Here is a 13,535-nt window from a genome sequence, read left to right on the forward strand (position 1 = left end):
CCCTGACCCCTCCGCCCCATGGGCAAGGGACCCACGGCGGCTAGGACAGCCGCTAAGAATTCCTACCCCCTGCCCCGCCCCCTACCAAGCGACACAGCCCCCCAGAGGCAGCGCCCCCTAGAGTGGACAGACCCCTGCCCCGTTCCCTGCCCCCCTGAGCCAGCCAGTCCCTGCCCTGTGGCCGGAGGCCCGGCACCCCACAGAGTGGACAGACCCCTGCCCCGTTCCCTGCCCCCCTGAGCCAGCCAGTCCCCCCACCCCCCGTGGGTCTTTTTCATTTAAGAGTCAGCAGATTCTGATGTAAAACTTGAGCTGATGATTAACATTAAAGGACCAAATCTCCCGGCAAACGTGCGAGGAACACGGGGGGAGGGGAGGCGTGGGAGATGATCCCCTAATTTAGGTCTCCCTGCCAGACCCAACTACCTGCCCCTGCTCTAACCACCAGCCCCCACTCCCCTCCTGGAGCTGCGGATAGAACCCAGGAGTCCTGGCTCCCAGCCCCCCCTGCTCTAACCCACCAGCCCCCACTCCCCTCCCAGAGCCGGGGAGAGAACCCAGGAGTCCTGGCTCCCAGCAGTGCCCCCCCCCAACTCTAACCCACTAGACTCCGGATTAAATGAAGCCAAAGGATCCGGTTTTACTGTAAACCAAAACTAGGATTTATTCAGCCCCAGAAAACAACCACCAGCACCTCACAGCGCCCCTGGAGATCACAGGCAGAACTGACTCCATCAATCTCCCCGGGGAGCACATCCGGAGTCACTCCCAATCGCGTTCACACGCCCGCTGGGGATCAGCGGAGTGACTCCGGATTCACAGCGGAAGCAGTGGGGCTCAGGGGAAGGGGTGCGCGGGGGGCAGGTTGTAGCTGGCGTCGAGGAAGATGGTGAGGGTCCCGACGCTGGTGAAGGTGATGAACGTCCAGAGGAAGAGGCGGTCGACGACCATGGCCACGTACTGCCAGTCCTCCTTGAGCTGGGGGGAGATGGGGGGCAGGGGGAGTGAGGTGGGGGGCTGCTCCTTGCCGCCCCCTCTCGGCTGAGTAGGTGCAGCTCGTGACCCCTAACCTCGCCCCACTGACCCTCCTTAAACCATCCCACCACCCCCTAAGTCTGTCCCATTGGCTGCCCCAAACCCTGCCCCATTGTGGCCCCCTACCCTGCCCCACTGGGCCACATAAACCTCCCTACCACTCCCTAAGTCTGCCCCATTGGCTGCCCCCAACCCTGCCTCATTATGGCCCCCAACCCTGCCCCACCAACCCCCTTAAACCTCCCCCAACCCCCCAAGACTGCCCCATTGGCCCCCTCTTAACCCAGCCCCATTGTGGCCCCCAACCCTGCCCCACTGACCCCCATAAAGCTCCCTGACCCCCCAAGGCTGCCCCATTGGCCCCCCTTAACCCTGACCCATAGGGGCCCCCAACCCTGGCCCTCAGATCCCCTAATCCTGACCCATTGACCCCCCCAAATTTGACCCACTGGCCTCTACCCCTGCCCCACCAGTCCCCTAATCCTGCCTCACAAGCCCCTCAATTTGACCCTTTGGCCCCTAAACTTGCCCGACACATCTCCCCACACCCGCCCCATTGGCCCAAGCCTGCCCCACTGGACCCCTAACTCTGCCCCACCAACCCCCACAAATCTTCCCCACCACTCCAAGACTGCCCCATTGGATCCCCTTAACCCTGACTCATAAGGGCCCCCAACCCTGCCCCACTGATCCCCTAAACCTGACCAATGGATTCCCTTAAACTTGACCCGCTGGCCGCTAACTCTGCCCCACCAACCCCCTAACCCTGCCCCACAACCCCCTAAACTTGCCCCACTGACCCTCCCAAAACTGCCCCACTGAGCCCCTTCCCCAAAACTTGCCCCATTGTGCTCCTCATTCCACCCTCCGGGGTATGGGCAAAGCCCCCCACCGCGCTCAGCGCTGGACAGACAGACAAGCTCCGATCCCGGGGAGTGGGGGGTGTTGGCTGGGGCTGGAGTCAGAGTCCACGGGTGATGGGCAGCCGGCCCCCACTCACCGTGTCGTAGTCCTCCTGGTCCTGCAGCTGCCGGGCGATGTAGGTGACGGCGTCCATGGCGGACTTGAGGTCGGGCGGCAGGACGAGGCATTCGCTCGGCCTGTCGATGAACCGCCTCAGGTCCTGCGAGAAGGGGTCCTGGTAGAACCTGAAGGGTTAACCGGAAAGAGCCGGGAAGACCTCCACAGGGGCCCAAGAGATGCGGCCACCTCTGGAGCAGGGCGGCCGGTGACCCCTTGCCCGGCGCCGAGATGCGGCCACCTCTGGGGCAGGGCAGCTGGTGACACAGGGACCCCTCGCCCGGTGCCGAGATGCGCCCACCTCTGGGGTGGGGTGTGACATAAGCTGCACTCTATGGAGTCAAACACCTCACTCTGTGCAGAACAGCGCCCTCCGCTGAGCCCCCCGCCCCACAGCACCCCCCCTCCTTCTGACCTGCTGGGTTTGGGGAAGAGGAAGTCACAGCTGGGTTTGCGGATGAAATACTCGTCTGTGCCCCTGTTGCTCTTCACCCCCAATTCCTGTCGGGGGGCCGGGGGAGGTTTCAGGACAGGCTCTGGTTTCGGCCTCTGCAGTCCCAGGTACCGGGGGAGCTGGTGAATGAAAATCTGCCCGGGAGAGAGAATCCAGAGCCCCCCATGAGCCCCCTCCCTGGGCTGTCTCCTAGAGGGGACAGGCCCCGGGCCCCATTCCCTGCCCCCCTGAGCCAGCCAGCCCCCGCCCTGGGGCGGACGGGAGCTGGGGGTGAGGAGGGGAAGGGGGTGCAGGGGGAGCGTTACCTGCTTGACCCAGAAGGGCATGTCATGGGTGTTGGGCGACCGGTGGTGCAGGTTGAGCACCACCACGCTGAGGATGACGGAGAAGGTCACCAGGATCATGGTGAACATGAGGTACTTGACAATGATGGGCACCGCCAGCGAGGTCTCCGGCACCTTGTCCGCCAGCAGCAGCAGGAAGACGGTGAGGGTGAGCAGGGCAAAGATGGACAGGGTCATCTTCTCCCCTGGGCAGAGACCGCGAAGGGAGCATCAGCCAGGCCTGGGGAGGACTGGGAGACCTGTGTCCATCTAGCCTGGCCTCTGGGCTCTCCCCAGTGACAGAGGGCCCATCTCACATGGCCTCTGGTCTCTCTCCTGGCACAGGGGATTCTGGTGCCCATCTCACGTGGCCTCTGGTCTCTCTCCTGGCACAGGGGATTGTGGTGCCATCTCACATGGCCTCTGGTCTCTCCCCACCAACAGGGGGTTGTGGGGTCCATCTAGCATGGCCTCTGGTCTCTCCCCACTGACAGGTGGTTGCAGGGCCCAATTAACATGTTGTCTGGGCTCTTCCCAGCAACAGGGGTTTGTGGGACCCATCTAACCTGGCCTCTGGTCTCACCCAGGGACAGGGAATCCAGTGCCCATCTTGCATGGCCTCTGGTCTCTCTCCTGGCACAGGGGATTCTGGTGCCCATCTCACATGGCCTCTGGTCTCTCCCCAGCAACAGGGGGTTGTGGGGTCCATCTAGCATGGCCTCTGGTCTCTCTCCTGGCACAGGAGATTCTGGTGCCCATCTGACCTGGCCTCTGGTCTCACCCAGGGACAGGGAATCCAGTGCCCATCTTGCATGGCTTCTAGTCTGCCAAGGCACCCATTTAGGATGGACTCAGGTCTGCTGAGGGAGACCGGAGTCCCGGCACCAGATTCCTCAGCCCCCTGGAAAGGGGGCGGTTCCTGGGAGGAGAGGGAAACCTGGCAACGGGTTCCTGCCCCCCTGGAATGGGTCCAGCCCTGCCCCCCTACGCCACTGCACTGGGGCAGCCCAGGCCCATCTGCCCAGCACCCACCAGCATCGGGGGGCAGGTAGAAGACGAAGATGGCCAGGATGGTGATGAGGATGCAAGGGATGATGACGTTGATGATGTAGAAGAGCGGCTTGCGGCGGATGATGAGGTAGAAGGTCAGGTCCTCGTGTTGTGGATCCCCGGGCAGTGTGTTGTGCCGTGCTGGCTTGTGCCGGATCTCCCACTGCCCGTTGTCTGGAGGGCAGAGAGGCGGGTTAGGGGCCAAGGGATGCCAAACCAGAGTCACCCAACTAGGAGTTGCAGGGGAGTGGGGCTCAAAGACAATTGGTAGCAGAAGTGGGATCACTACCCAGAATATGCATTGATTGGCTGTGCGGGTTGTGTCCATGCATCAAGTAATTCTGTGTGCGCGCGCATGTGTGCGTGTGGGGGCTCTGTGTGTGTCACATTGTGTGTGTGTTGCTCTGTGGGTGTTGTGGGTTTGTGTGTTGGTCACTGCATTTGTGGTGCGGCTGTGTGTCATTCTGCCTGTGTGTGTTGTGGCTTTGTGTGTGTATTGCTCTGGGTGTGTTTTGCTGTGTGCATCACGGTTGTGTGTGTGTGTTGCTCTGTGTGGTCCTTGTGTGTGACACTCTGCATGTGTGTGTAGCTGTGTGTTTGTTCCTGTGTGCGTCGCTCTGTGTGTGTTGTGGTTGTCAATGTGTGTGTGTAGCTCTGTTTGGAGGGGATGTTGCTCTGTGTGTTGTGGGGCATGTGAGATATGGCTCTGTGTGTGTACCTCTCTATGTGTGTGTTGTGGTTCTGCATGCCTGGCTGTGTGTGTGTGTGACAGAGAGAGATGGCAGTGTGTGTGTAGCTCTGTGCATGTTTGAGATGACTGTGTGTTGTGTGCGTGGCTGTGCGTGTGTAGGGGTGTGTGTGTAACTGTATTTGTGTGTAGCAATGTGTGGTGTGGTTGTGTATGCGTGGCTTTGTGTGTGTGTAGCTCTGTGTGTGATTGTGTATGTAGGTGTATGTGATTTGATTGTGCATTTGTGACTGTGTGTGTCTGTAGCTGTGTGTCTGTAGCTCTGTGTGTGTTGTGATTGTGCATGTGTTGGCTCTGTGCTGTGTGTAGCTCTGTGTGTGTGTGCGTGTGTAACTGTGTGTGTGTCTCTCTTGGTGTAGCTGTGTGTGCATGTAGCTGTGTGTGTGTGCCTGTATAGTTGTATGTGTGTGTAGCTCTGTGTGTGTTGTGATTTTGCATGCATGGCTCTGTGTTTTGAGTGTGTTTAGCTCTCTCTGTGAGTGAAGGTCTGTGTGTGTGTCTCTGTGTGTGTGCGTGTGTAGCTGTGTGCTTCTGTGTGTGCATGTAGCTCTGTGTGGGTGTGTCTGTGTGTGTAGCTGTGTGCATGTGTAGCTGTGTGTGTCTCTCTGTGTAGCTGTCTCTGTGTATAGTGGTGTGTGTGTGTGTGTAGTTCTGTGTCTCTCTCTGTGTGTAGCTGTGTGTGTGCATGTGTCGCTGTGCATGTGTGTGTAGTGCTGTGTGTGTGCCTGTGTAGCTGTGTGTGCACGTGTAGTGTTGTCCGTGTCAATGTGTGTGCATGTGTAGTGCTGTGTGTCAGTGTGTGTGCGTGTGTCGCTGGGGGTGAGTGTGCGGCGCCCGGCTCACCGATGAAGGTGTTCTCGAAGACGACGATCTCCCGCACCTCGCGCCCCTCCTCGTCCAGGGGGTGCAGCAGCCCGAGCTCGGCTGCCCCATAGGCGTACGACTGGAACACCATGGTGCAGTTCTGCCAGTCGAAGGGGAAGTAGGTCACCTGGGCAGGAGAGAGAGAGAGCGTGGTCACAGCGCCCCCTGCTGGGCCCCCTCTGCTGCACAGCGCCCCCTGCTGGGCCCCCTTCTCCTGCACAGCACCCCCTGCTGGGCCCCCCCTGCTGGCCCCCCCGAGCTGCACAGCACCCCCCGTGCTGGGCCCCCTTTTCCTGCACAGTGCCCCCTGCTGGGCCCCCCTCCTGCACAGCGCCCCCTGCTGGGCCCCCTTCTCCTGCACAGCACCCCCTGCTGGGCCCCCCCTGCTGGCCCCACTCTGCTGCACAGCGCCCCCTGCTGGCCCTGCTCTGCTGCACAGCGCCACCTGCTGGCCCCCCCCGAGCTGCACAGCACCCCCCGTGCTGGGCCCCCTTTTCCTGCACAGCGCCCCCTGCTGGCCCCACTCTGCTGCACAGCGCCCCCCTGTTGGCCCCGCTCTGCTGCACAGAGCCCCCCTGCTGGGCCCCCTTTTCCTGCACAGCACCCCCCGTGCTGGGCCCCCTTTTCCTGCACAGCGCCCCCTGCTGGGCCCCCCTCCTGCACAGCGCCCCCTGCTGGCCCCACTCTGCTGCACAGCGCCCCCCTGTTGGCCCCGCTCTGCTGCACAGAGCCCCCCTGCTGGCCCCCCCGAGCTGCACAGCACCCCCCTGCTGGGCCCCCTTCTCCTGCACAGCGCCCCCTGCTGGCCCCGCTCTGCTGCACAGCGCCCCCTGCTGACCCCCTCCGTCCCCTGCAGCATGGTGCCCCCCTCACCTGGATACTGCAGCTGCTGCGGTAGAGAGCTGGGGGAAGCCAGCGAACGGTCCCAGTGTGAGAGACCAAAACGTTCACAGGCAAGGCGATGTCGAAATTCCCATCATTACTGAAAGAAAGAAAGAATGTGATGAGCAAGAAAGAAAGAAAAATGGATGTGTGAGAAAGAAAGAAAGAAAGAAAGAAAGAAAGAAAGAAAGAAGGGGCGTCACGTGGGCGAAGGACACCAGCTTGTACTGTTCACACACCATGGCCACCTTGCCTAGGGCCTCTGTCTGCTCCCTCCTGGGGTCCCCCGCAGCCCCCCGGCCCCCCGCTCACTTGTTCATGAGGGAGATGTCCGGGAGCCAGACTTTGTCGGAGGACGTCCGGATGGCCGTGATGTCGTCGAAGTCGGACAGGTTCCAGCTCAGGCGATAGTCCGTCCACTCCTGGTACGGCCAAGAGAGAGGGATGGACGGAGAGGGGAAAGAAGGAAAGAAAAAGGGAACAGTGTGAAGAAAGAAAGAAAGAAAGAAAGAAAGAAAGAAAGAAAGAAAGAAAGAATGGATGAGTGTGAAAGAAAGAAAGAAAGAAAGAAAGAAAGAAAGAAAGAATGGATGAGTGTGAAAGAAAGAAAGAAAGAAAGAAAGAAAGAATGGATGAGTGTGAAAGAAAGAAAGAAAGAAAGAAAGAAAGAAAGAATGGATGAGTGTGAAAGAAAGAAAGAAAGAAAGAAAGAAAGAAAGAATGGATGAGTGTGAAAGAAAGAAAGAAAGAAAGAAAGAAAGAAAGAAAGAAAGAATGGATGAGTGTGAAAGAAAGAAAGAAAGAAAGAAAGAAAGAATGGATGGATGAGTGTGAAAGAAGAAAGAAAGAAAGAAAGAAGAAAGAAGAATGGATGAGTGTGAAAGAAGAAGAAAGAAAGAAAGAAGAAAGAATGGATAGTGTGAAAGAAGAAAGAAGAAAGAAAGAAAGAATGATGAGTGTGAAAGAAAGAAAGAAAGAAAGAAAGAAAGAATGGATGAGTGTGAAAGAAAAAGAAAGAATGGATGAGTGTGAAAGAAAGAAAGAAAGAAAGAAAGAAAGAATGGATGAGTGTGAAAGAAAAAGAAAGAATGGATGAGTGTGAAAGAAAGAAAGAAAGAAAGAAAGAAAGAAAGAAAGAAAGAAAGGATGAGTGTGAAAGGAAGAAAGAACTCCTCCCCCTGTGTTTGTCATTCCAGCCCCTCCCCACCCTGTGAGGCCGGGCAGGGCTGTTTGCCGCATGGCACAAATGGGGAAACTGAGCCAGGCAGTGACCTGCCCGCCGTCTGTGGCTGAGCTGGGAATGGACCAGCCCCCACCGGCTCCTGTTATAAATAAGGAAGCAGAGCTGGGGCACATTTCCCCATTGGGCCCCCCCCCTTTTTACAACCCACCGAACTCTCCCCACCCCCACAAACCAGAAATCTTCCCGTGCTCTTCCTCCCAGCAGCCATCAGGTGGCGCCAGCTACCTGCCCAGGTGTGAAGAGGCAGACTGGGGAACGCAGACCCAGCCGCCCATCTGGGCTGGGATGGTGGGGGGTGGGCAGTAGGCATGGAAATGTTTTGGGATGGGGGGGGATGGTACCCACCAGGTCCATATACACCTTCGTGGTCAGCTCCTCATCTTTTTCGTTCTGTGGGGGGTGAGAAAGGGTTAAAAAGTCATTCGGGGGATACCCCCTCACCTCCAGAATCCGCCTCCCCGCCCCCCGTGTAACCCCCTTGAGAATGCCCCTCCCGGTGAGGGGGATCTTGGGAGGGATAGAGCCCTTTCTGGGGAGACGGGACAGTGGGGGTGGGTTTATGGGGGGGTAGATGGGGCTGAGATGGACTCCCACCTGGGGTGCCAACCTCATGCACATAGCCAGCTGCCCCTCCCCCTCCAGCCGCATTTCCTCCCCCCTTCCCCGTCCACTGCTATTTATAACGCGCCCGGGATGGGCCTCCGTGACAGCTGCTGTCTCTGTCCCCGGGCCAAGGGGGTGGAGGGGAGATCCTTAACCCTCTCCCTGCCAGAGCCGGGGGTCCTGCTGCCCTCCCGGCCCCCCACGGGCGCTAGCTGCCTGAAAAAAGAAATCTAGAACGAGAGGCCCAGAAGCAACCATGTTCTAGGTCGCTCTAGAGTGGCTTGGGCCCCGGGCCTGGAAGAAACCACTGGGAAGCTAGTCTAGAACACAGTCAGGGCATCCCAGGAGCAGAGGCGAGCGAGGCTGCTCTAGAACATGGGCTAGAATGGCTCTGGAACATCACCGGGGAGAACCTCCAGGACACAGTGCCCGGGTCTCGGCTACTCTAGAGCAAGGTATAGACTAGCACTGGGGGAGGGGGGTGATTGGTCTAGGCGGCCGCCAGGGAGGTAATCTCAGAGCACAGCACCCGCTGGCCAGTGCTGATCAAGAGTGGCGATGTTCTAGGCCACTCTAGAACCCAGCCCGAAATAGCCTCGGTAACCAGTCTGGACCGTCGCCGAGAGGACGGTCTTCTCTGGGCAGCCCGCGTGGCCGTGCCACACAGCTCAGCTGGGAAAGGTTGAGCAGCCTAGAATGCCCCCCACCCCCCCCGGAAGCGAATCTAGATTGCAGTCCCTTTTTGGGCCATCAAGGACCAGGAGCCACAGGCACTAGACCGGTCTAGAACAGGGTCTAGAACAGCCTGAGCCACCATTCCTCGCCTAGGCTAATCTAGAACGTGGCCTCTCTTTTGGCCAGCAACAAACCCGGGGGCGCTGGCCCAGGAGGCTGATCTAGAACCTGGTCTAGACCATTACGGGGGGCTGATCTAGAACTCTGGTTCCTCACCAGGCTGATGAGCTGGGACAGCGACATGCCCACCCGGACGAACACCTTGTCGGTGAGGGTGCGGGCGGGGCGGACGTTGGGGTTATAGTTCTCAAACAGCTTCTCCAGGAGACGCTCCTCTGCCTCCAAGCCGCCCGTCACTGCCAGGAGAGAGAAAGTGTGTGTGCGTGCGTGGGGGGGGGTCAGGTATCCCAATGCGCCCCCCTGCAGCCTGGTTCTGCCCCATGGGACTTACCTAACTACTGAGCCGGCTCTCCATCCCTCCCTCCCCCTCCATCCACCCCCACACCCCTCTATCCACCCCTCCATCCATCCCCGCACCCCACATCCCTCCATCCACCCATCCATCCCCATCCACCCCCTCCATTCACCCCCACACCTCTCTATCCATCCCCCCATCCATCCCCAAACCCCTCTATCTATCCATCCACTCCCACACCCCTCCATCCATCCATCCCCACACCCCTCTATCTATCCACCCATTCATCCCCATCCACCCCCTCCATTCACCCCCACACCTCTCTATCCATCCCCCCATCCATCCCCAAACCCCTCTATCTATCCATCCACCCCTCCCTCCATCCCCACACCCCTCGATCTATCCATCCACCCACCCCACATCTCCCTCCATCCATCCCCATACCCCTCTATCTATCCATCCATCCACCTACCCCACACCCCCTCTATCCATCCACTCCCATACCCCTCCATCCATCCATCCATCCATCCCCACACCCCTCTATCTATCCACCCATTCATCCCCATCCACCCCATCCATTCACCCCCACACCTCCCTCCATCCATCTATCCCCACACCCCCTACATCAATCCCCACACCCCTCTATCTATCCATCCATCCATCCCCATCCATCCATCCACCCATTCCCACACACCCCTCCATCCATTCACCCCACACCCCTCTATCTATCCATCCATCCATCCCCATCCACCCCATCCATTCACCCCTACATCCATCCATCCCCATACCCCTCTATCTATCCCCACACCCCTCTATCTATCTATCCATCCATCCATCCATCCCCATCCATCCTTCCCTCCCCCCATCTATCCCTCCACCACCCCACATCTACATCCAATCTCTGTCCCCATATCGTGCCCCAGTGCCCATGGCTCTATCTGCTCTACCTGGAGGGTCCCCCCTCTGGCCCCACACCCTGTTCTCTAGCTGGGGCCTGGCTCGGGGTGGGGGGCTGAGCTTACCCACTGCCGGGAGAAGCCAGAGGGTCACCAGCACTGGGGCCGCCTGCGCCATGGCTGCGTCCGTGTGTCCGTCTCTCTCCTTGAGGCCCAGCTGCCACCCAGGCCCCCCGCCCCCCACCAGCCACCCCATTGGTCCCACCAGCTGTCGCTGGAGTGTGCGTAGGGTGGGGGCTGGAGAGTTCCAGGGCGGGGGCCACATTGCACAGCTGCCATGGGAGATCTGGAGGCGCCACCTGTTCTGGACTGAGGGGTTGGGGGGGGGGGAGAGCAAGGATCTTTAACCCTTTGGGACCCACAGACTGCTAGGGGAGGTGAAGGGTCCCCAACGGGATTCAAACCCATGGCTCTCCGCTGGGGAATAAATAGATAGAGGGGGTGTATGAGGATAGATAGATAGATGGGGGGGTGGATGGGGTAGATAGATAGATAGAGGGGGTGTATGAGGATAGATAGATAGATGGGGGGTAGATAGATAGATAGAGGGGGTGAATGGGGAAGGTAGAGGGGGTCGATGGGGAGAGATAGACAGATAGATACAGATGGATGGAGGGGTGTGAATGCGGATGGATGGATAAATGGGGGATAGAGGGGGTGGCCAGACAGGTGTGGGGGGATGGAGGGGCGTGGGGGATGGGGGACAGACAGAGGGGTGGGGGCGGATGTCAGGGGCTGAGGCCACCCGGAGACGGGGAAGACCCGGACCCAGATTCCCCCGTGGCCTGGAATGGACCCTGGGGCAGGTCCTCCATGGGGCTGAGGAAAACCGGGCCGGGGGCCGGGGGGCCGGGGAGGATCGTGTCCCCCTTGCCGGCGAGATGGAAGGCCTGGAACTGGAGCCCGGTGTGGCCTGGAATGGAGTTAAGTGGCAGCCACTACTCCGGGAGGCGGGTAAATCCCGGATCTGGATTGCAGCACCCCCCTGGATCGGAGCTGGGGGGTAGCTGCTCCCTCCCACCGGGACACAGAGCTGGACAGGAGTCCCATATAACCCCCTACTCCCCTCCTGGAGATGGGTAACTCCCGGAGCCGGATCATGGATCGGAGTCCCCCACAGCCCCTCCCCCGGGACATGGGTAAATCCCGGAGCTGGATCATAGCCCGGAGTCCCCCACAGCCCCTCCCCCGGGACATGGGTAAATCCCGGAGCCGGATCATAGCCCGGAGTCCCCCACAGCCCCGCCCCCCCGGCCATGGGTAAATCCCGGAGCCGGATCATAGCCCGGAGTCCCCCACAGCCCCTCCCCCCAGGACATGGGTAAATCCCGGAGCCGGATCATAGCCTGGAGTCCCCCACAGCCCCTCCCCCGGGACATGGGTAAATCCCGGAGCCGGATCATAGCCCGGAGTCCCCCACAGCCCCCCCCCCGGGACATGGGTAAATCCCGGAGCCGGATCATAGCCCGGAGTCCCCCACAGCCCCTCCCCCGGGACATGGGTAAATCCCGGAGCCGGATCATAGCCCGGAGTCCCCCACGGCCCCTCCCCCCGGGACATGGGTAAATCCCGGAGCCGGATCATAGCCCGGAGTCCCCCACAGCCCCTCCCCCCGAGACACAGGTAAGTCTTGGAGCCGGATCCCAGCCTGAAGTCCCCCACAGCCCCGCCCCAGGACATGGGTAAATCCCGGAGCCGGATCCCAGCCCGGAGTCCCCCACAGCCCCTCCCCCCAGGACACAGGTAAATCCTGCAGCTGGATCCCGGCTTGGAGTCCTCCACAGCCCCACCCCAGGACACGGGTAAATCCTGGAGCCAGATCCTGGCCCGGAGTCCCCCACAGCCCCTCCCCCCCAGGACACAGGTAAATCCCGGAGCTGGATCCCACTGCAGTCCCCCACAGCCCCACCCCAGGACTCGGGTAAATCCCGGAGCCGGATCCCATCTGAAAGTCCCCCACAGCCCCACCCCAGGACATGGGTAAATCCTGGAGCCGGATCCCAGCGTGGAGTCCCCCACAGCCCCACCCCAGGACACGGGTAAATCCCGGAGCCGGATCCCAGCCTGGAGTCCCCCACAGACACAAGGAGCCAGGCTAGAATCATAGAAATGTGGTTTATTCCCTTGGTTGTGCAGGTCAGGGGGAGCCCTGGCCCCTTTGTACTGAGGGGGGAGAAGGTTGGGGGGTTTATTGCAGAGGGAGGGGCTGTCATTCATGCAGGGACCCCAGGGTGCAGGCCAGGGCCTGGCCCTTATTGCTATCCGTTCAGGGAGAGGGTGGGGAAGGGGCAGGAAGGAGGAGGAACTATAAATGGGGTGGGAAGTAAGGGCCGGGGCCAAAGAGGGACGGGGGCCAGGGGGCAGTACGGGGAGGGGCAGGCAGGGAAGGAGTAGGGGGTAGGAAAGGAGGGGGAGGGGCAGTAAGAGGGACCAGGGAAGGGCCAGTCAGGATGGGAAGGGAGCAGGGGAATGGGGAGAGGCCTAGGGGGTATGGATAGAGGAAATGGGGGGCACATGGGGGTCCTGTGTTCCCCTCCCCCACCCGCTACACGTGTTTGGGGGCAGGTTGGGGCCCTGGGGTGGGGGGGTCGGAGCTGTACAGAGATATACCCAGTGTTGGCTTGTACAAAACACAGACGAGAGAGAGAGAGACGTAGAAACCCCCCTCCCCGATCTCAGGAGCCCCCCAATCCAGACTCTCCCCCCCCTCCCCGCCATGCATGTGACCTGAGTCTGCCGCCCCATGTGGCACGATCCAGTAGGGCCAGCCCAGCCCGCCGGGGGAGAGTGCCCCCTGCTGAGCCCCTCCCCCGCTCCCTGCCCCACAGCACCCCCTAGCGCCGCCCTGCCTGCCGGGGAGAGCGCCCCCTGCTGAGCCCCCCCAAGACACATCCCAAAGAGAGAGTGAAAAGCGTGTGCGCGCGTGTGTGTGCGCTCGCGCATGTGTGTGTGTGCGTGTGCGTGTGTGTGCACGCGCGTGTGTGTGTGCGCGCATGTGTGTGTGTGCGCTCGCACATGTGTGTGTGCGCGCGTGTGTGCACGCGCGTGTGTGTGTGCGTGTGCGCTCGCGCGTGTGTGTGTGCACGCGCGTGTGTGTGCGTGCGCGTGTGTGTGTGTGTGTGTGTTTGCGAGTAGTTGCTGCCCCCTGCTGGCGGCTCCACACACACCCTTCCCTCTCACTGCGAGACGGACTCACAACCGCTCCTG

The 13,535-nt window shown here is 60.4% G+C and overlaps 1 protein-coding gene across 1 annotated transcript; it reads right to left on the bottom strand.

Annotated features, from left to right (window-relative positions):
* Positions 1–631: 631 nt before the first annotated feature.
* CHRNB1 (cholinergic receptor nicotinic beta 1 subunit) lies at positions 632–10,571 on the bottom strand. Its single transcript, XM_038386180.2, has 11 exons — positions 10,395–10,571; positions 9,174–9,313; positions 7,965–8,009; positions 6,689–6,798; positions 6,368–6,476; positions 5,474–5,621; positions 3,865–4,056; positions 2,815–3,038; positions 2,471–2,643; positions 2,036–2,183; positions 632–978 (listed from the first exon to the last, which is right to left on the bottom strand). The coding sequence occupies exons 1-11, from the start codon at positions 10,522–10,524 to the stop codon at positions 838–840; spliced, it is 1,560 nt and encodes a 519-aa protein (XP_038242108.2). The 5' UTR covers positions 10,525–10,571; the 3' UTR covers positions 632–837.
* Between the last annotated feature and the right edge of the window lie 2,964 nt (positions 10,572–13,535).

The sequence above is a fragment of the Dermochelys coriacea genome, chromosome 28, assembly GCF_009764565.3.
Source record: "Dermochelys coriacea isolate rDerCor1 chromosome 28, rDerCor1.pri.v4, whole genome shotgun sequence".
Classification (NCBI taxonomy): Eukaryota; Metazoa; Chordata; order Testudines; family Dermochelyidae; genus Dermochelys; species Dermochelys coriacea.

What these genes read in the sequence shown, in the direction of transcription:
- CHRNB1 (XM_038386180.2), bottom strand. Translation starts at nt 10,524, where the DNA reads ATGGGGTGGCTGGTGGGGGGCGGGGGGCCTGGGTGGCAGCTGGGCCTC. An exon ending in TGTCCCAGCTCATCAGCCTG is followed by an intron (nt 8,010 to 9,173) that starts GTGAGGAACCAG and finishes CACCCCCCACAG; the next exon opens with AACGAAAAAGATGAGGAGCT. An exon ending in GACATCTCCCTCATGAACAA is followed by an intron (nt 6,477 to 6,688) that starts GTGAGCGGGGGG and finishes TCTTTCTTTCAG; the next exon opens with TAATGATGGGAATTTCGACA.